This window comes from Gopherus evgoodei, chromosome 11 (genome assembly GCF_007399415.2).
Source record: "Gopherus evgoodei ecotype Sinaloan lineage chromosome 11, rGopEvg1_v1.p, whole genome shotgun sequence".
Classification (NCBI taxonomy): Eukaryota; Metazoa; Chordata; order Testudines; family Testudinidae; genus Gopherus; species Gopherus evgoodei.
In genome coordinates this window covers 18838952-18863425 of record NC_044332.1, presented here as the reverse complement: position 1 = coordinate 18863425, position 24474 = coordinate 18838952, and the positions used below count along the sequence as shown (strand labels likewise).

The following is a 24474-nucleotide window of genomic DNA, read 5'->3' as shown; positions in this document are numbered from 1 at the left end:
GCTGCTGGAAGCTCATTTTATTGCTAACTACCCTTACAGCTCACTTATTTCCCTGTCTGAACAAGGGGAGACCAGTGGGCCATAGAACTTCGCATGTTTGTGTAGGGAGGTACACAAGAAACACGAGATCTAATAACCTGTTCTACTGTCTCTCTTACTGAGTAGTGCTCATTTGCTCATGTCACTTGTCATGCTTACCTAAGCAGCAAGAATCTACTCCCTGACCCTTGCTCTTGCAATTAAGGATGCAGCTCTATTAGTTTATAGCTATAGTGCAATTAAACCCTTCTGTAATCCCAAAGAAGTGATTTCAGTCAATAAACATACCTGTATGATATGAAAATGAAGTTAGTGATGGGTATCGTGTTGTTATTTTCCTTGAATTAATTAGAAATCAGGTGCATTAGTAGCAGGTCTTGCAGTACTTATGATTGGTCCCTTTGTATTTATAATCTTTACCAGTAGGAGATATTATGCAAGACTCTGCTTGTTATAGTATTTCAACCCTAATTAATCTATATAGCTTTATTACTGCTGTGCTGGTTTGTACCCAGTGAATTTCCATCTGATGATCTGTCTTTGCTTAAAAAATTTCAATGCACCTTAGCTTCTCTCAATCATTTTTTAATAAAATCATTATTTTGCCTTTTCCATTGCAATTTATACCATCATGCTGTCAAATTATTTACTCACCCAGGCTGTTACTTCAAAAAGCAGTTAATAATTAACATAAAACCAAAAGCATTTTACAAAAGGTTATTTTCTAGTGTATTTCTAAACCCTGAGAGAGGTTGAAAATACTTTCATGGATTCAAAAGGATTTGTTAGAAACTTTCTCTCAGGTGATCGCTCTTTGTGTTTTAAATTACCTTGTGGATTTAAGATAAGCCAGCAGTATTAATGTCTTAGTCATGTGAGTCAACTCCTATGGATTTATTATAAATATCCACTTGTAAATATAGTGTTACACTGCAGCTGCAATTTCAGATCCTAAAATGAGGTTTAGAATATTGCACGTTTGTATACAGAACTGTACAAAATTAAAATGCTAAAATTTAATTGTACAGCATCAAAATGATACAGAGTTGCCTTAGTTCCCATTGCGGCTTGGGATCAAGATCAAGAGCTCTATCTAAGGCAGTATATTTTCAACTCTTAATTCTTCAAAGGGATTCAGGCTTTCATTTAACCCTTATCTGCCTATATTGTGTTGGCTGTCTTAAACTCCCCTCCTCCCTCCACTCTAACCAAGGAGAATGTTTGATTGGACCTGCAGGGGGGAGAGACCTACAGGAGTCTTGACAGGAGGGGCAGGCCTGTCTAGTCTATGGCTTCCCCCTCTCCCTGAGTAGCTATAGATGGATATCTTGCCTAGGCGGTAGTAAAAGGGGGAGGTGAGTATTCTCTACCTCTCCCCACTGCCATTGTTTAGGTTGGGGGTAGCTGATTGTCTCCCATACCTTTCCCCTTCCTGTATATGAAGTGTGCATTATGCATTGTGCTGCAGCTGCTTGTTGCTGCCCCACCCTCGCACTCTTACGATGGAGGTGTAGCTTGAACTGGTGCTGCAGATCTGACTGCCAGCTTTTGGGATCAGGAAGGAAGTTTTCTCTCAGTGCAGGATTGGCAAGATGTCTGTCTAGTGAGCTTTTTTGTCTTCCTCGCCACATTCTAGAGGCCCAGATTTAGGCTAATAAAGAATAAGGACAGGATTTAAAAGTTGTAAGTGAGTTAATAATTAATACATGGCTTACAACTGGGGTCCTACGTGGGTGAGAGGCTCAAACCTCCCAGAGCTAAATGTGAGACCGAGGAGATCAGCTGGTGGACCTTATTAGACTGGAGGAAGAGCATAAGTCTTTGCAGACTGATGTACCCTCATTCCACCATGCAAAATGGGCTGAATGCTAGGGGTTAGGTTGAAGAGGACTAACCTTGAATTTGTGTTTTGATATGGAGGCTATTTAACACGGCTCTGGACTTAAATAACTGTTGTATTTGTTTATTTAGCACCAGTAAGGCTAAAAGTGAATTGTGTCCTTCCACTTCAAAATTTATCTCTGTTTATGTCCTGTTTTCCTGCAAGTTTTGCTCAGTACCCAGTTATCTCTGTGCACAATAGGCCAGGAAGATCACATTTGGTGAATTTATTTTTTGAGGAATTCAACCGTCTTTGAGGATAGATTCTGCAAATACAAACGTGTTCAGTATATTGGCGTTTAACAGGAAGTACTTTATTTTAATAACCTATGTACATCCACAAAGTTAAAAGAGGTATTGGCTGGTTTACATTTCCCATATCCTGGTGCAGAATAAAGAAAAACATCGGACCCTGGAGATTTGTGCGCTGTACTGGGAAATATTATGAAGCTTTTTATTGTCCTTATGTCCAGATAGAAGTTTGGGGGGCTTTTTAGCTCTAGTTTTTTTAAATTGCTTATGAGACTGAAGCCTCATCTGAACTGTAAATATCTGAGGGGGTCATGCCTAGTGTGTTACAAATAAGCTACTTGCATTGGAGTGAGCTGATAAGTCTTTCATTAACTCAGTGCCTGAATCTATTGAGGAGCAAATAAGTTTGCAGTCTACTCGCCCCTTCCCTCCCCACACACACACACACAAAGTGAATACTTCACTCTCACCAGGAATAAAAATTCCTTTTATCTAGTGATGTCACGTTGGTGCACAGTGTTCAAGGGGTGGGGTTCAAGATGGGACAGTTCTAAAGTAAACAGCCTGATTGCAGGGTTGTTCTGGAACTTTCTTGAGAGAGTGTTGGGTAAGTGAGTCTCCATCAAGTTGCTCCCTTTTATCTCAGTGTCCTGATCTTGAGTCACATAAAGACCTAGATAGTCATGGAGAATGATACTGTACATTTCAGGAAGTGAATATGTACTTTTACCAAATAACTATTTTTCAGCAAGGCATTCCTGTATAAATCCTGTTCTTAATTTCATGCTTCCTCAGTTGGTGTTTGACCTTGTAAATAGTGTCAAGTAAATACTATATCCAGAATAGCCTTTGACTGCACTGTATTTCCAGAGAGTTCATTCTTGTCCTACATCTTGACAGCATGTCCATTGCTGGCAGATCTGTAAGTCCTTGTTAGCCACCAAAAAGGGAAGAGGGCTTAAATTGAAGCCCTAATATCTAAATGAGTGTGGGTGTGAGTGTGTGTACACGCACCCTTTTTAAATGCAAGACATGAGAATTTGCACCCCTGTGCACTGAAGAGATGTGAGCCTCGCTCATCTGGGAAAGACATTTGTTGTTGCTCTCTTGTCTTGTTACATTTTATAGGGGGCTAGATTGCTGCATAATAAGAAAAATGTAGACCCTAATATTCTGCTACTTGCAAGGGCTTGGGTAGCATTGGTTTCTTTAAGTCATTCATAGTAGGTTTGGTTTTTTTTGAGGGGGGGCGGGTGTCCCTTCAGTGGTTAACTGGAGGCTAGAATACCCTCTTTCAAAGTATCCTGAATGGGATGTATTTCCACTTGTCTCTTTCGGAGTGAAACTAGTGAGTATTTTTCCTGGTTTGCCCTGCATCTTAGAATACTTATCTCAGTTTTAAAGCATTTCTGAGACCAACAGAGCAGTGGATGCTATTGATCGCTAGCCCCTCTCTAACAGTTTGTAACTTTATAGTTGCTTCCTTTGAGAAGCCATTTCCTCTAGAGGAAAAGGAATATCAACACTCCACACATCCCAGCTCTTATTTGTCATATTTTCCATTTATACAGATGCGGCAATCTACTGTGTCTCATTTCAGCCCTAAATTCTGTATGTTGTGCCAGTACTGGTGCACAGGGTTCTTCCTGCCATGGGGATTGTCAACAGTGAGATGAGATATGAGAGTGATCTGTAGGATTAATGATGGCTAAATCAAAGTATAGTGTTAGATGGCATCCTTTTTGTAAGGTTGAAAGGATTGTATAAGAAAGTGAAGGCTGTTGTAAAATATAGTAGATGTGGGATAGTGGTTATGGAGTGTAGGTAGCTCATGTGCAGAGCTTCCCTAACCACAAGTTTTGCCTTAGCAAAAAGGCAGAGTTAGACTTTGTTCAACAGTGATCATGTGCTCTACTCCCTGAATGTTTTGCGTTGTCTGCAAAGGCTGAGGGCAAGTACTGCCAGCGGCTCCTTGGCAATGATTACATCAGCTACAGAATGCGCTGGTTGCATGTTACGTCTTTCACTGCCTCCTCGTCTCCTCTCTCTCTCTCTGTCCAGGCAGCCTGATTCCCTCTCCCCATGGACAGTCAGGTGTCAGCATAGGGTGAGCAGATTGATGAGCTTGGAGAACGGATGTAGGGACTAGCATGGAGACAATGGGGACATGGTTTCAAGGGCGAGACAGATATGGCATGAGAGGAACGATGGTCCAGTGGTTGGGACCCTGGACTTAGGGAACTTAGATTCAATTCCCTGCTCCATGACAGACTTCCTGTGTGGGACTGGGCAATTCACTTAGGCCCGGGTCCACAAAACTCTCCCTTTAGTAATGGTTTCAATATTACTTCCCTAAAGTGAGAGTGGGTGCCAGGCACTAGCTCAGAGAAATGTTGAGTGACTGACATTAGTTGAGGGACAATCAGACTGATAGTTTGAGCCTCAGGTGTTATGAAAAGAAGTTATGCAAATTGGTTGATTTTGTAAAATGATGTATCTCGAGAACTCGTTGCTCCAGTGACTCACAATTTGCCCCACTAATGCTGTGAAGTACCCCCAGAAGGCACAGGAACTGTCAAGACAATCCAAGTAAGCATGCACATTTTAGAGACTTAGAAAACCTGACCTTTAAATAGAAAGCAGTTCTCAGCCTTAACCCGAGAGGCTGGGCCTGCAGCCAGGGGTCAATGATGTACAGGGACACCTTGGCTGTGCCTTGTTCCCTAGGCCACAGTTCCCACGTTGGTGTCAGGGACGAACAGTTGGTATAGGAGCTATGGCATCAAAGGATTCCTGTACACTGAGTTTATCCTTCCACGGCCAGGTATAAGACCATAATCTGCTAGTGATATAATGTAAAATAGCCTCTCTCCACTGGAAGATCAGGGCCGTGCTGTCTGCTTCTTATCATTTCCAAGTTTTATCTGCTGAGTTTATTGATAATTGGCCAAGTCACTTCCTTACCAACTGAACCTAAGTCAATATAAGGGACCTTTAAAACAAAATAAAGGCATCCCCACACCAGGAGATGGCATTGATTTAACTAACTTAGTTTCTAAACCAATTTAGCTAAATCAGCACAATTTTCTCATGTAGACAGGTCCTAACTTTTGCCCTCCCTCGCTATAGGATATTGATGTTGAAGACATGATATGCCTGAAAGACAAGATATTCTTCTCAGCAATGCAGAGCGAACAGAACAGTGGAAAAGCAAGCCACACTATTTTTGTGTGTCACAATCTCTGATTTTAGAATTAAAATCGTTGGTGGTGAAGTGCAAACAAAAAAAAATACATACCTTGAAATTTTAATAATGGGCAAAACTGGAAGCTGATTTGGATTTTGGCATTTGGAAACCAACCTCTCACTACAGCTTACGGTGAGAGGGTGGTTTCAGACAAATGCTTTTTGCACCATCATTGTTGCTTTTCAGATACCACCATAAGCTTGTGTGTGTCATTTATATATTTAAAAAAAAAATTGTTTGACTATGAAACTCAGCTAAATTTGATAATGGGTTAACTGAAGGGAATAAAGATATAACACTAACCTATCATTTGTACAATCAGTTTTCAGAATAGAAGTGTACTTTCAGGCATTTCAGATAGCACTGAATACACATTGGTTGCTGTTAAAGAAAGGGTTTAGGTTTTAATTTGTTACTACTAACTAAATTTGTAAAGATTTTTCCATGTAACTGTATGTAATTTTGAAAATATTCCTTCTTCAGTCTCATATGGTGGTACTAAAATTTGGATTCCATTTTTCAGTGATTGGAGATCTGCAATAGCATGCAGGACTGCACAGGATACAATTTAGAACGTTAACTAGATGAAATAAAATGTTGATGAAGAAATAATCCTGATTTGATTTGTACAGTGCTTTTAGTGATTATTTTTAAAAGAGATGTGACCTATTACTCTTTGCACAACTGACAAAGAAACCAAACTCTAGACTTTGTAGTTTTCAAATCTTGTCTATACATAACAGCGCTGCAGCAATGCAGCTGCACGGCGCTGTGTCTGGTAAAGACACTCTGCTGACAGGAGAGAGCTCTCCTGTTAGCATAAGAAAACCATCTCTGTGAGCAGCGGTAGCTTCTCTTGCCAACATAGCGCTAACCACACCAGTGCTTATGTTGGTGTAACTCATATCCCTGAGTGACATAAGTTATGCTGACATAAGCTATAGTATAGACATAGCCCAGGAATCAACTCTGCCCCACCCTCCAAATACTATCAATCCAAAGAGAAGTGCCATTCCCAAATAGTGCTATTTAGTGATATTTTCTGCTGCTTGTGGCAGAAATACAAAGAGAAAAGTATATCTGAAGTGCAAGAAAGAAAATAAATGTATTGTTTTTTGGTAAATTATGTTGTATGCATACATATTTGTTAACGTAAACCACTGAGTATCAAATATGCCAGTTGTAAATATACTAGACAGATAAAATATAGATTTCCAGTGTGAATATTCTGAGCAGCCTTTCACTAGTTTTCATTGCTAGTGTCTTACAAGCAAACTAGGTTGTCCTAGTGCCAAGGTGCAAATAAAAGTGGAGGATAAAAACTGCCAAGTTTAGTTCTGTTGTTTAATGGACAGATGTTACAGACTGGAAGTAGACTATCCACCCTCTCTAATTGATATGTCTCTAGAGGTATTATACATATGTTTTTTCTCAAATAATATGCTTCATTCTATGCCTTTAAATTTAAAGACACTGCTTTATATTACAGTAGGGAGCAAAGGAAAATGAGCACAAAGTATCCAAAACTAATACAAGTGCAGAGTGGGCAGCATGACAGAATAATTTCCTGTTTCTTCTTCCCCTTGCGGGAAAGTCCTTCATGTAAACTGGGTTTCAGGCTCTGGATTTTGAGGGGCTGGAGGTGGCATGTCAGGCTGGAAGGCGATGACATTAAGTTTTGTTCATTTGCTCTGAGACCAATTGGTAGATTTCCTGGCAGAAATATATGTGAGATTTAATGCTAATTTTTGCATTTATTTATTGCCCCAAGGGAATTCCCATCCAGCTGGGAAAGAGGTAAGTGTTTATGGAGCCAGCGTAGTTTCTCAGTGAGCTTTGTTCCCATGTGAATGCTCCAAAACAACTCTGGTGGGAACTCAAATGTCCAAAGGTTATGCACCATACTTGAATACAAACCTCTCATGTCCAAGAGCAGGAAGCAGTGGGATCAGTAAATTTAAATGCATAATACCTGGTTCTTCACTGTCTTGCACTGATGTTTAATGTTAGTATATATTTTCCAGAAATAAATTAAGTCATGGATTTGCAGGACTGTTAATCTAGCACGTTTCTACTAAATCCACTTCAAATTAATTAAAAGACCAAAAGGTAAATAAGGTATTAAAATTAAAAAGTACATTTGCACAGCTGGAACCATCCACAGTGCCTGCCCACGGCTCTTAGCAGTGCTTTCAATGCTTTATTTACACAAGCTCGAAAATCTGCAAAGTAAAATCTATGTTGCTCAAAGACAGAGCAGTTTTTTTATCAATACGAATTCTGCCTTCTGTCTTAGGTCTTATTTTTATTCTTTCTTGAAGCACTTAGGGTAAGTGATTGATTATAGATTTATACATTTTGAATAATTACTTAATTTTTCTACTGCTTTCTCTGTTAGCTTGCATTGCATTTAAAAAACCAAAACAAACAATTCTTTCTGCAGTTAGTTGATCTAGTATGTGATATAGTGCAGGCTTCTAATTGTGGATAGTCTTATTTAAAAAAATTCTGTAGGTCTAATTAAAGAGTATATTACATGTATATAACTTCTTTCATCATGATGGCTCTCAGAGGACTTTAAAAACGCAAGCATCTATGTAGGTGTATACATTCATTAGACTGTGAAGTTGATATCTATGTGATGGGTGATAAATGTAGTCATCGCACACCTCTGCTTATTAGATTCATATAATCACATGACTGGCCCAGTCTATCTTCTTGGGATTTATTTTAATAGTCCAAATCCCTGAGCAACTTCAAGCAGCCGCTATGTTTTTTTCTTTCCAGAAATGTTTCCTTTTCTTCATCCCAAATGCTGAATTTCCTTTGCAAAAGTTTATTGCTGCCTGAAGTCTAAGACAGGCAAAATTCAGTCTTAGGGCTTGTCTGAATTTAAAAATGTTACAGCAGGAAACTGCAACTGTGCTGCTGTAGTATTTCAGTGTAAATACTGCCTGTGCCACTCAGGGCTGTGGCTTGTTCACATTGCTGAGTGGTGTAGTTATGATAGGGTTGCCAACTTTATAATCACACAAAACCAAACACCCCTGCCCCGCTCCTTCCCTGAGGCTTTGCCACCGCAAGCTCCATCCCCACCCTCCCTCCGTTGCTCGCCCTCCCCCATCCTCACTCACTTTCACTATGCTGTGGCAGGGGGTTGGGGTATGGGAGGGGGTGAGGGCTCTGGCTGGGGGTGAAGGCTGAGGATCAGGGCTTTGGGGTGTGGGAGAGGGCTCCAGGCTGGGGCAGGAGGTTGGGGTATGGGCTCTGGGCTGGGGGTGTGGGCTCCAGGTGGGGCCAGAAATGAGGGATTCAGGGTGTGGGAGAGGGCTTTGGCCTGGGGCAGGGGGTTAGGGGGGTGGGGGGGGTGAGGGCACTGGGGTGGGGGCCAGGGATGAGGAGTTTGGGCTGTAGGAGGGGGCAGGGGGTTGGAGTGTGAGGGAGTGGGCTCTGGGAGGACATTTGGGTGCAGGAGGCAGTCCAGGCTGGGGCAGGGGGTTGGGATGTTAGGAGGAGGTGTGGGGTCCCGGTGGTGCTTACCGTGGCTCCCGGAAGCAGCTGCCAGGTCCCTAGATGCATGGGCGGCTAGGGAGGCACTATGTGCTGCCCCTGCGCCTGCAGGCGCCACCCCTGCAGCTCCCATTGGTCGTGGTTTCTGACCAATGGGAATTGTGGAGCAGGCCCTTGGGGCGGGGGCAGTGCATAGAGCCTCCCTGGCCACTCATGCATCTAGGGGCTGCAGGGACCTGGCATCCGCTTCCAGGATCCATGCGCAGCTAGGGCAGACAGGGAGCCTGCCTTAGCCCTGGGCCCCCGCTCTGCTGCTAACCGGATTTTTAATGGTCCGGTTGGTAGTGCCAGTTGGAGCCGCCAGGGCTCCTTTTTTACCAGGTGTTCCGGTCGAAAACTGGACACCTGGCAACTCTAAAGCTATGCTGACCTAATTTTCTAGTGTAGACCTGGCCTTAGACCATTAATGGCTTTAAATCCCAATATCTTGTATCCTTTGCAAGGCTTATGAAAGACAGCTTTTATATCACGCTGGAGAAGAGACTGCTCATGTGTAGCCCTGGAAGCTCTCAAGTCTCAAGCCCTGGACTTAAGTCATGACATGTTTTATGTGCAGAGGAGTGATGTGATGTCACTTCTGAAGAAGTTTGCCAATATTAGTATTAATTTTTCTCTTCCTTTGAGCCCTGCGCTTAGTTACACTAGGATTTGCTCTGTCTGTTCTTCCTAGCCTCCCTCACAAAGCAACTGACCACAAAAGGTGTGAACTCTAATACTGTTACAGCTAATAGAGAATTTCCTTTACCTTAAGTGTTAAGAGGCCTTTGATTTTGGTGCTGAGGCCTTGTGTTTCATTGCCCTGGCAGCTTTCATACAGTTTGTTGGCAGACTAATACTGTGTGTACTAGTTACAATTTCCCAGGCCTGAAATGATCCCAGCTCTACTTCAATCTATTTAAATGCATAATTTACTCTTCACTTAACGCATAATCCCTTTCCTCTGAAGGAGCTCAAATATTACTATTTCTACACCATCTCAGGTTTTGTATAGCTCTATACAAAGATCTTTAAGATACTCATTGTTATACAACATTGAAATGTACACACAATAGTGTTTTCCTGGCCTTCAGTACTTTAGGGCGAGACACAAGACAGCCTCTATCCAGCTTTTCATGTTATGATTATTTCTGCATGTGTCATGATGCAATGCCTGAATTTTCAAATATTGACATTGGCCCTTGTACAGTAAGTATAGCTGTGTAGAGTTTTTACTGTAGCAGAAACTTTCCAAGGACAGCATAGTTTAGTTTTAAAAGATATTTAACATACTGTGTCTATATATAATTTTATTAATTTAGAATTTAAAATTACTGACTATTGTGATTAATAGTCATAATAGAGAAAACTCACAAAGACATGTGCAAACCCAAACTAATAACTGATAACTAAATCCAGATTAAGATATATAAAATAAATAAGGGCAGGATTCTGCCCCTCCCCCCCCCCTTTTTTTTTTTTTTGCAGCCGGTAAGTTTTTTCATTTGAATTTTTGTTTCCTCTCCCTCTGTCTGCTTTTGTCAAGTTTTCTAGTGTTATTTTGATTATGGTACCATAACAGGTGTTCCTAACCATTAGCTCTTTCCTTCCTTGTCCCAGTTCTCATCCTGGCACCAATTTAGCAAGGTACTAAAGCATGTGCTTACATGAGTAGCCCCACTGATTTCCTAAGTACATGCTTAGGAACTATCTTATTGAATTGGAGTCTCCTGTGGCACATGCAGACACCCAGGAAATCCCTGTGTGGTCATGGTGGGGAAATGCTGCTGCCACCATTTCTTGACTTATTACATGTTGGAAGTCAAAATATATGTGGCCTAAACGTAGTTACTAGACATCAGATCAATTGAATATTGGCCTCATACTACTTTCCCAAACCATATCAAGGAGTCCAGTGGAATACATTTCAATTGACAAAACTCAAAGAAGCTTTAAGATTCATGTTTTCATATTTGTTGCCTATGCTGGCCCTAAAATCATCTTCATCAAGTGATTAATTGTATTTGTAGACACTGCACAATTCCATCAATTATCCATTTCAAATGAATTTTATTCTGAATGGTTAAGAGGATGATGTAGTTTAATCAGTATGTGAAATGGAAGTATTGCAGGCTGTTTAAAAATACATTCACATTTTATGGTGGCAGAGTGATCTACATTAAGCACACTTCTGGAAAGATTGGAAAAGTCTGGGAGAAAATATTGCAATCTTTTCCTTCAGTTTAGCAGTATTTTATTGACTGGCATGTACATTAGTTTGGCTTATTTAAAGAGAGTCTGGTTGATGTTTTGATGGTAGTTATGCTATGGGACTCCTAGACAAATGGATGTTATACAATTAGGAATGTTTCATTCTTTTTAAAATGTATATTTACAGTTATAAAAATATTGGTTAAAATATGGCAGTTAGATGTCCATCAGTCAGCACCTTCATCTTTGAGATGGACTTTGCAATTAAGAGCATGCTCAGAAATACATTTTTCTCTGGCTCTTTTTCAAGGGACTAGTTTCATGTTTGAATTTAGTGGAGGAAATAAATAGCAAAGTGTTAAAATGAAACCAGAATTCTCTTGAAGCCTCTCTTAGCTCTACATATGCAGTACTGAACATTCTGCTTGCAAACATCTATTTCAGACAGCTTTTTTTCTCCTCTTATTTGTTACTGTGTGGGAGAGACAGACAGGGTGGTGATAGCCTAATGTTGAAAGATTTGCTGAACAGATGAAATGCTGATCTTGACATCAATAGTTTTTGTTTCTGATACCTAAATGAGTTTAATCTTCTGTGTAGTCCACCAAAAGTATTTAATACACAGCAGGCTTGTGTTTTTTCTTTGTTGTTTGAAAAAACCTTTTTTTATTGATCCATCCTTTCCTCTACAAAGATGGCAAAGAACAGATTGCTGATAACTGACTGCTTATTTTGTAAGATACATCACCAGTCAATATATTGTCTAGCTTGAAAATATCCTTGCTCTGGAGAAGAAGAAATAGCTAATGGTTACTTCAAATTTAAAGTAAATGTCTGTTTAATGTTCCTAGATATTAGCTTTCCCTGTGGTGCTTTCTTAATAACAAGTTAAACTTTACTTGGAGTTAGGTAACTGGTAATATTTAACTGCAAGCTACTTCATACAGACATTTATGCTGTTAAACTATTTGCCTAAAGGCTACTAGATTAGGGCTGGACCTATAAACCCAAAATACCACTGGAAGTTTTGTAGTTATAGTGTTGCAGTAGTTAGAAATGAGCCTGAGATCAGTTATTTCGATTGGAATCCAGAGTTTGAATACCTCCTCCCATCTTTCCCACCCTAAAACTGAGAATTGTTGGCATCCAAGGTTTAGGTTAGGCCCATTGTAAATGTGCAGCCCGACAATGCAGATAAGGTTTGTATTCTGAACCCTTTCCAGCATTTCTAGGGTTTTTGGATTTGATACCTGTAGTAATACTGTAATAATAAAAGACTCTGATTATTATAATTCAACAAACAGTGCTTCATTTGTTTTTTACACACACACACACACACACACACACACACACACACACACACACACACACACACACACACACACACAATGTTTATATATCAGTAGCCTTTGCTTTGTTCTAACAGAACAAGATGAAAATAATGTGACTTCTTCTGAGGAAATGCAGTAAGATGTGGAATCATTCTATCAAAATCTTAAGGGCTGTACAACAGGTGGTTTTGAACATTTTGAACAGTTCTCAGTTAGTGGCACGTGTGTCTTTGTGATTCAACTGATTTACATTAAGGTTAAGTTAAAATATGTTAAAATTAAACAGAGTAAATTTGCATTCACCCCTTGATAGTCGACTGGACTTGCGCTCTTTTGTCTCTTATGTGGAGTCTGTAAATTGTTGGGTCTAGTCCTAACTAAATGTAAACACCTTTACTTTCTAGCTGCTGCTAATTGGTTTGGGAATATTTATGAAAGTGTTTATTTTTAGAGCTAAAAATAGTGCTGCGGTGTTTAAACTCATTCTGGCTGTCAGAAATGCTCCCGTGATCCTGAAAGTGTTGCTAAAAATGTTCACTTTTTAAATGTGGTAATTAAACTCATCTGTGAGAGCAACAGATGATACATTTCCTGCATTTGTAAACTAAGTATCCCTTTAAGCCCACAAGTTTCCTTGCATGGTTCTGTTTGTTAGGTTGGTAAGATCTGAACTCCGGCTGAACTTTCTTGAAAGGAGAGCTGCTATTGGCCAAATAAGGAAATAAAAAGCTGTAACCTGCTACTGCTGCTTTGTGACCTTTTACTTTTAGGATTAGGATTTTCTGGTACTGCGTTTCCTTTGTTAATAAAAGCCTGTGTCCTCAAGGGATGCAGCACTGTAAACTTGAACTTCAAATAACTATTTTCAGTTTTAACTCTTTCAATTAAAGTAAAGTTCCAAATCAAGATATTTCACTTTGGGCTTCATCTATATGTACATAAACTCCCCTAGTTGATGCATTCTTCAAATTGATAAAAGATAATGTTAAGTGCACATCTTATGCACTGGGTGCAAAGTGTTCTTCCTGCAGGGCTGCCGCTTGGGGTTTTCTTCAGGCATTTACGCAGCACTACTCTCAACTCAGCATCTGATTCTGAGACTTGCTTTGGGAACCATCATCATCATGGCAAATCCCAAAGGAATGTGATCTCCTGGCAGACTCAGCACTTCCCAGATGGGTTCTTAAAGTAGTCTGGCTGGATACTCAGTTTGTCCATCCCTGGAAATCTTATCACACCACTGAAGCTTTTGGCAACCACCTGATCGCCAGCTGTGTAGCGGCATTCTTTGGTAAAGATGCTTCAGAATTTGTTGGACTTCCATCCTAATAACATGTCCTTGCCAAGAAAGCTGCCTAAGCCGAACCAGTGCTGATAGAGGCAATTGCGGTGTGTGGCTTAGAATATCTTCACTTCTGATCTTGTCCTGATGCTTAATGTGGAGCAGCTGGCAAACATGATAAGAATTGAAAATGTCAGTCCAATGCTCTTAGACTTCATCTGTGCCATGTTTTGCTGCTATGCAATAAAGTTGGTATAACCAAGGGTTCTATTGATCTGCAGCTTTGAAGCAAGCTTTGATGTTGTGGCATCTCCACAGAGGCTGCCAAAGGGCCCAAAATATGGCAGCAGCTGCTGCTATACAGGTGTCTGCATCCTCCAGTATTGTCTGTGATGCTGTCCAAGTCTTCAACAGATGCCACTTTCCCAATGTCCTGCCCGGACAGGTTAATACTGAGCTGGTTATAATCTGGAGCTGGAGGCTACATGATAGTGATGGTCAGGGTCTTTGTTTTATCCTGCTTAATAACCAGGCCAACGTGTGCTGCTTCTTGCCCAACAAGATTGACCTGTCAGTGCAGCGATTCACCAAACTGAGTCAACAAGAAATGTCATTGGCTTATGCAAGATCTCAAAACAGAATAGTGCTCAGCTCAGCAGCATCAACAGCTGCCTCCTCAAGCTTATCCATCACCCAGTCGATGCTAATATTGAAAGCAATGGTGGCAGAACTCCTGTGGAGGTAGGAAACCACGCTGTGTATCTGCCATTGACTGGGCCACAAGAAGAAAGTTATGGTTACTTGTCATAACTGTAGCTCTTCAAGAGTTTTGTATCAGCATTTTCACATTGCCTGCACTTCTTCCCCATTGCCTATAACTATTAATCTCACAGCATTCTTGATTTACCAGAAGGAACTGAGGTAGTTGGGGATCCTTTTATAACCTGAGCTCTGAATATTTCTGAAGCTGAGCATTGCTTGGTTGGGGATGCATTCCTCTCTAGTGTGACTGTGCAGATACAATGCTGTTGAAGAATCACAATAAAAGGTAAGTAGCCATTTTATCATGCTAGCTCTGTAATGGAACATTTTTACACTGTTTGCCTGGTTATCTCTAACATCGTTTCAGTGTTGTGTTTAATGTACAGAAAATCTAAATACAGTATTTTTTGTTGAGAAGGAATGATAGATAGTACATCTTCTTGGGGTGGAAGGTTTCTAATCTGTATCAATCAATGGTTTGCACACTCTCTCAGGCGCATGCAGGCGTGTGCAATTTGAGAGCTGTAGCAAAAGCAATTCCAGAAATTTTTAAGTGCTTGGGTTATGCGTGTATGTACAGGACTGGACAAGAGGATAGGTTTCAGAGTTGACTTTATTACAGAAGGCTTGTTTTCTCCCTTCTGATTCTAATGTGAAAGACATGTTTTTGACAGCACTTTCTTTAAATGTCTTAAATAAGGTGAAAGTAAAAATATTCTCTATTTTTAGATATGTGCAATTTCATGACTTTCCTTTCACCACATGATTTAGCATGTTATGCTCTTTATTTGCAAACTACAAACTGTAGTGCTTTTGTATTATGCTGTCAGTTGACTTTAATAACTGTGTCACCACATAATTTACTCACGTCTACTGCTGTTGAAAAATCTAAAATCAGCCCTAGAAGCACTGCTGTGGGTTTATTTGTTATTTTTTTAAATGGTTCTTGTGTTGCCATAAGCTTACGCGCTAGCATTCTCACATTTGGGCCAGAAGGTGATGGGCTTAAACCTAGTACAGTTCTACAGGTTAGCTGTGGTATTACATGGAATTCCCTTCTGTCCATTTCTGGTGATTATTGCACTGAAACGAGATTCCATTCCACTTCTTAGATTGTAAACTCAGTGTTCTGGTCCACCTTTCCTCTCTCAATAAGAGGTTTTAATATGTAAGGCTGTGTGCATACTGTTTGTCAGCTCCTAATAATTATTGTGATTGAGTGCCTTATGTCTTTGAGTTGAGAGTACAGCTCGAACAGAAGTACTGGGTTTGATGCAGAAATTATGGGTGAGTTTCTAAGGTCTTTTTTATGCTGGAGTTCAGGTGATCAAAAGGTCCTCTATGTCTTAAAATCTAGGAATACTTTTGTGAGTAAAAGGTGCAGTATGAGATCAAATTCTGATATTTCTATTCCTGTTACTATTGCCAATGCTATACAAAGGCAAGAGCCTCTTCGGCACCAGTATTACCATGTTATAGGGTTTGCTTTGCTAGTGAGTTGCTAGATCTAGTACATTCCTGTTAATGAAGTTGGTCTGCTTGTGGACCTTATTGTCATCAAGGCTGGATTTGCTAGGAAGTGGAAGTCATCACTTGGAGACCGTGTGTCAGATTTGCATCACTTATCCTTTGTTTGAGATTGCATTGTTAATTTATGAGATAATACTGAGTAGGGAATTCTTACAGTTTATCAGAGAATTGTCCCTTGAAGAGTGGTTCCATTATGCAAATGACTGCAAAATACCTGCCTCCTCTGTGTACTCGGTCTTATTTACTTACTTACTTACTTACTTTTAATGACAAAAAAAAGATTAGGTAACAATTCTGTTGATAGTTTGGGAACAAGATAAAACCCAGCTTGACCTACTGATTCCAAGCTTAGTTTGCAAAAAAAAAAAAATCTATCCTTTTCCCCGTTGTTACTTATAAACTGAACAACTTGTCATAGAAATCGAGACACCATATGTACTGACCCCAACAATGCCAGTTTTACAAAGTCCTATTTTTCTGAGAAATGGAAGGTTATAATATAGTTTCTTCTTAGGCCATAAGATCTTCTTATTGAGAAATAGAATAACCAATCCTGCTGGTATTTTTAGATTCGGTATACAACCTTGCCGCTCTGGTTATCTGAAGACAACTTGGTAACAGTAAGAATATACACTAGAAGAATGTGTGCCATTGCCAAATAAATTAAAAAAACTAAAGTTAATTTTTATTTAATCTGGATAAGATCAAACAGTGAATTGAATTCTCTTTGTGTGTTGACATCTGAAGATTTATATCTTCCAGCTATATTCCTGTTACAGAGCTGGCAGAAGTGACCTCTCCAGAGAAGGTCTTTGTTATGGATTTTGCTCTGATTACATTATTGCCATGAGGGTCACAGTGAAGTACAGTACATTAAAGCTAATACATCACACGCTGACAGTGGTCTTATCTCTTTGGTACCTCTTCCCTTTCCCAATAAAGAAAAGAGCAAACACAAAGAATGTGAGGTTCTGGAACAGAAAGTTAAATAATAGTTTCCAAAGTGCTTTGGCATTAATGTCAGGTCTCTGTGTGCAGCATATTTTGTGTCTGGTCAAATGGCTGCGTAACATCCTTTTCTGTGAGATTGTTGCAAAAAACCCCTGCTTTTACCCCATAAATATTCTCCCTGCTATAGCACTATTGCCAGAGCAGATACTGAAGAAGAGGCAAAGCTACTGTGTTTCTTCAAAGCCAGCCAGTTCCTCGTGGGCTGAGAAGGTGGCTCTGGATCAGAAAAAGTGAGCGTTTCAGGCCAGCTCTGCATAAGAGAGGGTACCTCTACTATACCTCCATGAAGCTCAGAAGCTCCAGAAAAATTCAGCTTCAAGTACTTTCTTCCTTGCAGCATTTCGGTGATTCTTCACAACCATTTCCCTCCAGCCATTCACCCTCATCCTCTGGCAAATGGCATTGGAGAAGCCAGAAGGCCTTTTCCGTTTCCAAGCAGCTTTTTGGGTATGCAAGCTCTAGTCTGCAGCATCTGCATGTGCGGCCACATGAGTATGTTATGCCTCTCTCTGACTCATGAGGGTAGAGGAGATCTAGACTTGTGGGGCAAGATGACCCAGTGAGCCGGGCTCCAACAGGATGAGTTTTCCTCCTCTCTGATCCCCTTCTACTCTGAGCTGGCAGACACTGAGCATATCAGAGTCACCAATGGACCATGTAAATTTGGGGAGGGAATGAGCCACTCAGGGAAGGGGAAGAAAATGAGGAATTAGGGCACAACCACAGGATGAAAGGGGAGGTGCCTTTACCAAATCCCTCAACAAGCCAAGTAAGTTTGGGCAGGGGAGATTGCTGCTATATAATATAGACCTGATATACCATATAATACATATGGCCTTGATTACTGTACAATATGTTAGCATTTGAGTTCTGAAAGCAAATAATGATCATGGACTTCCCAGAGTATTAAACCAGAAAGTAATTGTAAGCACAAAGGACTCTGTTCCGTAAGGAAAACACCTCAGATACAAAGTGCTCAGAGAAACAGCAGAGTGCCTCACATTCTATATATAGAACAGAACCTCTCATTTCAACTGCCAGTGGGAATGCTGAGATACTTCTTGATCTTGTTTTCCATTGCAAGCGGAGACTCAAAATTCATACAACTGTTGTTTCAAATCCATAAAAATATATTTTGTTTCAAAATGTGAATCTCTCAATAGGGTGCATCTTTTGAAGATGGAGAAATGGATCTCACTGGGCACACTGAACAGCTGATATCACAGAAGGCCAAGTTCACTTTCAGGTATGAGCACCTTCTGTTTATTGATTCATGAATACGTTTGCCAGCATGCAGGACAAGAAGATTATTACATTTTTATTTTAAGTACACGTGCTCATCATCATAGTGTCTCCCTCCTTTTTCCCTCTTCCGTCCTGAAAATTCACTTCACTCGCATACTTAAGCACTTTTATGTATGGGAGTATCGTTTACCTTGGATGATGAATGTTTATGACTTTGGGTATGTCTACATCTACAGTTTTGCAGCGCTGGTTGTTACAGCTGTATTAGTACAGCTGTATAGGGCCAGCGCTGCAGAGTGGCCACACTTACAGCAACCAGCGCTGCAAGTGGTGTTAGATGTGGCCACACTGCAGCGCTGTTGGGCGGCTTCAAGGGGGGTTCAGGGAACGCGAGAGCAAACCGGGGAAGGAGACCAGCTTCGCCGCGGTTTGCTCTCGCGTTCCCCGAACCCCCCTGCAAACCGCAGGGAAGGAGACCTGCTTGCACGGGGGTTCGGGGAACGCGAGAGCAAACCGGGGAAGGAGACCAGCTTCGCCGCGGTTTGCTCTCGCGTTCCCCGAACCCCCCTGCAAACCACAGGGAAGGAGACCTGCTTGCACGGGGGTCCGGGGAACGCGAGAGCAAACCGGGGAAGGAGACCAGCTTCGCCGCGGTTTGCTCTCGCGTTCCCCGAACCCCCCTGCAAACCGCAGGGAAGGCGACCTGCTTGCTCGGGGATTCGGGGAACGCGAGAGCAAACCGCAGGGAAGGAGACCTGCTTGCACGGGGGTTCGGGGAACGCGAGAGAAAACCGGGGAAGGAGACCAGCTTCGCCGCGGTTTGCTCTCGCGTTCCCCGAACCCCCCTGCAAACCGCGGGGAAGGAGACCTGCTTGCACGGGGGTTCGGGGAACGCGAGAGCAAACCGGGGAAGGAGACCAGCTTCGCCGTGGTTTTCTCTCGCGTTCCCCGAACCCCCCCGCAAACCGCAGGGAAGGAGACCTGCTTGCACGGGGGTTCAGGGAACGCGAGAGCAAACCGCAGGGAAGGAGACCTGCTTGCACGGGGGTTCGGGGAACGCGAGAGCAAACCAGGGAAGGAGACCTGCTTGATTACCAGAGGCTTCCTCAGGTATGCTGGGATACCTGCTTATTCCACGGAGGTCAAGAAAAGCGCTGGTAAGTGTCTACACTTGATTACCAGCGCTGGATCACCAGCGCTGGATCCTCTACACCCGAGACAAAACGGGAGTACGGCCAGCGCTGCAAACAGGGAGTTGCAGCGCTGGTGATGCCCTGCAGATGTGTACACCTCCTAAGTTGCAGCGCTGTAACCCCCTCACCAGCGCTGCAACTTTGTGATGTAGACAAGCCCTTTGACTTGTATGTTCTGACTGGTTGTGGGATATGGGGGAAGGAAGAAATATGCTGCTCTTTTATATGTTTGTATTTTGCTTTTTAAAAAGCAGCTTAAAGACTAAGATAGCTGGAGTGCATGTATCTAAACAAATAAGCACTCCTCTGATCCACAATGTCCCACAAAAGTAGGTCATTTTCTTGGTTAAAATGCCATCTGTCTTTTTATTATTAAGGTTATTCCTTCAGCTGCTTTTTAAATTTTTATTATATTTGTAAATACACTTTTATAACCTGTAAAATGCTATATCCAAAGCATCAATTATACAGGATAGGCAAATTTGCGTAGGCACCTTTTATGAGACCTGTTCCTCCGGGACAATCAGATGAGTAAGTCCTCTTTCTCCCTTAGTTATGCTAGGCAGGAGATAACTGGTGCAGAAGTCTACTGCTGTTGTTCTGATCTAAATTGTTGGTTAGTTTTTCTGACTACTTGGGAAACACTGCTGAAAGGGTAACTCTAGGCCAAGTTTTGAGTGAAATAAACATGATTTACAATTTGGATTGGAAACCATGGAAGATTTGGTATAAACTAGGTGTTGTTTCACTTTGAGTTTTTGGGTTTCTTCCAATCTAAAATTCTAGGCAAAACTCAAAATGTGAACCAAAACAAAAAATGACCTTTGGGTAAACCAAAGTCATCAAGTTTCAAGATGGGTCAGATCCTCCACTAATATAATTGGTGCCATGCTGAATTTCATTAAGGACTTAGTCTAGTGAGTTCAGAGCAAAATGATTCCATGCTAGTGTTCACCTGTCCTTATGCCAAGTTAAATCTTAATCTTGGGAGTTACTCGTATGAATCACACTACTATGAAGTCACTTTTATAATGTGAAACAATCTGGTGTCCGTTAAAATGCTTTGTTATAGAAAACTAGTTATGACAGTACATTGCCTAACTGTGAAGTAAAAGGTGTAATCTGGAAAACGAAACATGATGGCTAAGATATCATAATCAAACTAACAACTCAATTTTGGTGAAGGCAAATAATCCTTGACTATAATTTTGCATTTTCTAGTCAGTTGTCAAAACTGTATGATCTAAAAGCCCTGAGCAGTATGTGTAAAACTCCATCCGCACATACAACTTTGCTTTCATTTTGTTGTTCTGTCTTTTGCTCACTCCACTCCGTGCCATCTCACTCATCTTTGCCTTCCTTCAGTCTGCTCCTATGCTTGGAATCACCTACTATTTCTGTGTACTAAGCACCTTCCATTTTCTGCTTTCAAATACCTCCTTAAAATCCACTTCTTTCATCTAAGCTTATTACACTGATTCACTCTGAAATTCGCTCCAACTTCTTGAGGCTAAATTGTTGTCCCATGTTTAACTCTGCTAAAGTGTGAGATAATAAGCTATTAGAAGCAGTAAACTTGTTTTTTTTTCTCTCCATGTTTGTTTTGTACATCTTCTGTACCATCTTACAGTGCTCTAAATCTAAATAAAGATTTCCCCATCCTTATCCTTCCTACAGCATAGATGTATATTCATGTAGATGCCACAAGGATATTTAACCACTGTTTCACACTCTTTTTAGGACCCCTCTGGACATATGGCAGTCTGTTCATTTAATACTTTTTCTTCCTTATTGAGTAGTCTTTGTTTTGAAATCTGTTTTCTAATCACAGTACTGCTAACTTCTGTGATTCTTATCATGTCTAGCAATTTTGGGATGTTTTTTAACCTCTCTCATGAAAATGTGATGAAAGCCTTCCAGTTCACAAATTTTCCCTTATTCAGAATGGCCACCATCTCCTATTACTGTCAGTAGGGCTGAACTTGTAAGATAGCCACCAATTTCTCATGATTTTTGATCTCTTGAAATTTGCCTTACTGTAATCAGCACTGTCATGAGGATTTCTTATCTAATTTATCTGTCATACTTATATGGTCCCCCATCACTCTAGTACCTGAGCACGTCACAATGTTTGTTGTGTTATTTTTACAACTCCCATGTGAAGTAAGGAAGCACTATTATCCCCATTTTACAGATGGGGAACTGAGATGGAGATGGTAAGGGCCTGCCGAGATCACACAGGAAGTCTGTTGTCTCTCACAAGACCCAGGCTACAGTTCTTAACTACCAGTTCTTCTTCGAGTGATTGCTCATATCCATTCCAGTTAGGTGTACGCGCCGCGCGTGCACATTCGTCGGAAAACTTTTACCCTAGCAACTCAGTGGGCCGGCAGGTCGCCCCCTAGAGTGGCGCCACCATGGCGCTTGATATATACTCCTGCCGGCCCACCCACTCCTCAGTTCCTTCTTACCGCCCGTGTCGGTCGTTGGAACAGTGGAGCGCGGCTTAGCTGACCTCCACTTCCCTAGCTACTTGTATTTCTCGTATATAGTTATGCAGTTATAACCCTTTTATATATATATTTGTATAGTTATACGTGTTTTCTTTGCTAACATGGTTAGTTTAGTTAGCGGGGTTCAGGAAGTAGCCTCTTCCATGAGCCCAGTGCTGGAGCCCATGCATGGCTCACCGGGTTTTAAAATGGGCCCGGCCTGCCAGAAGCCGCGGCCGAAGGGAGATCTACATGACTCCTGTTTGAAGTGCCTCAGGGAATCACACTTGACAGCTAAGTGCCCCATTTGCAAGGCTTTTAAGCCGAGAACAAAAAGGTGCGGGACTTTCACTTACCCCTCCACCTTGGGCGCCGAGCGATGTTCAAGCGGCGGGCAGAAGCGCCTCCTCGGCACCGGACCCCGCCGGTACTACCAAGGCCTTTCGGCACCGGCCGTCGCCGGCACCGATGTCGACTCGGCACCGCTCCCTTCTTCCGAGGTCGAGAAAGCCTACGATTCCTGCTGGTGCCTGGCGGCTCCCCGGCACGCGCCGTGGTTGAGCCCCCTGCTCCCGCTGCTTCCGTGCCACCTGCATCGCAGCCAGAGAGCTCGCCTAAGTTGCATTACCCGGCACCGACACCTGCAGAGGCACCGATGACATCGGCACCGTCGATTCCAGTCCCCCAGGGCCACTGAATCCGGTGCCTGGCAGCTCCCCGGCTCGCGCCGTGGTAGAGCTTACTGCTCCTGCTGCTTCTGTGCCAACTGCACCGCAGCTAGAGAGCTCGTCTAAGATGGTTCGCCCGGCACCGACGACGTCGGCACCGTCGATCCCGGTCCCACGAGGGCCGTAGAATCCGGTGCCTGACGGCTCCCCGGCACGCGCCGTGGTTGAGCTACTGCTCCTGCTGCTTCCGTGCCAGCGGCACCGCAGCCAGAGAGCTCGTCTAAGTCGGATCGCCCGGCGCCGACACCTGCTACGGCACCGATGACGTCGACACCGTCGATCCCGGTCCCACGAGGGCCGTAGAATCCGGTGCCTGACGGCTCCCCGGCACGCGCCGTGGTTGAGCTACTGCTCCTGCTGCTTCCGTGCCAGCGGCACCGCAGCCAGAGGGCTAGTCTAAGTCGGATTGCCCGGCACCGACACCTGCTGCGGCACCGATGACGTCGGCACCGTCGATCCCGGTCCCACAAGGGCCGTAGAATCCGGTGCCTGACGGCTCCCCGGCACGCGCCGTGGTTGAGCTACTGCTCCTGCTGCTTCCGTGCCAACAGCACCGCAGCCAGAGAGCTCGTCTAAGTCGGATCGCCCGGCACCGACACCTGCTACGGCACCGACGACGTCGGCACCGTCGATCCCGGTCCCACAAGGGCCGTAGAATCCGGTGCCTGATGGCTCCCCGGCACGCGCCGTGGTTGAGCTACTGCTCCGTCTGCTTCCGTGCCAACGGCACCGCAGCCAGAGGGCTAGTCTAAGTCGGATTGCCCGGCACCGACGCCTCTGAGGCACCGACAACGTCGGCACCGTCGATTCCAGTCCCACAAGGGCTATCGAATCCGGTGCCCGACGACTCCCCGGCACGCGCCGTGGTTGAGCGTATTGCTCCCGCTGCTTCCGTGCTGACGGCACCGCAGCCAGACAGCTTATCTAACTCGGATCGCCCGGCACCGACACCTGCCGAAGCTCTGATGACCTCGGTACCGTTGATCCCGGTCCCACGAGGGCCGTCGAATCCAGTGCCTGACAGCTCCCCAGTATGCACTGTGGTTGAGCCTGCTGTTCCCTTCACGCCGGAGACGTTACCAACGGCGAGGGCTCTCAGTGCCATGACAGAGTCAATGCTGCCTGACCCCGGCACCGCCGGTGCGGGTAATACAGTCTCTTCAGGTGACTGTCCTCTGTCAGCACAGCAGAGCGGCACCGTTCATGATCACGGTCCCGCAGACACTCCAAGTCCTGTCGGCACGCCGGACACCACTGGCAGTCCCGGTGCTGTTTTCCTCGGTACTGGTCGCACTCGCTGCACCGGTCGGTATCCCGTTCGCCGACCCGCTATCGGCACCGTTCCGACTCCTGGCACCGTGGCAGGTACCTTGACTCCTGTAGCCTTTCACCGAGCCTCGAGATCTCGGTCGACCTCCCGACACCGTTCTGGTTGCGGGTCTGGATCTCGTTCCAGGTACCGATACGCCTCCCGGTGCCGGTCCCCGGTGCCGAGTTGGGCAAGGTCCGAATGAGTCAGAGACTCTGCCTGTGCCTTCTTTTAGTACCTCCATGGCCGTCCGGACACGCATCCGTGTCATCCCATATGCGCAGATTTTATGCTCAGGACCACGATCCTGATATGATGGCCAGCGGGCGCCAGCCCCGAAGCAGAAAGAGGCTTGGCGAATGAACCTGCTTGGCCGCCAGGTGTACTCTGCAGGGGCCCTGCAGCTCTGGGTAGC

At 43.4% G+C, this 24474-nt stretch overlaps 1 protein-coding gene across 1 annotated transcript in view; it reads left to right on the top strand.

Moving 5' to 3' along the window:
- PARD3B (par-3 family cell polarity regulator beta) overlaps positions 1–24474 on the top strand; it is a 693368-nt gene that overhangs the window by 313853 nt on the left and 355041 nt on the right. The window contains 1 exon segment of the mRNA XM_030579423.1: positions 18256–18338. Coding sequence (XP_030435283.1) covers positions 18256–18338 — 83 coding nt within the window.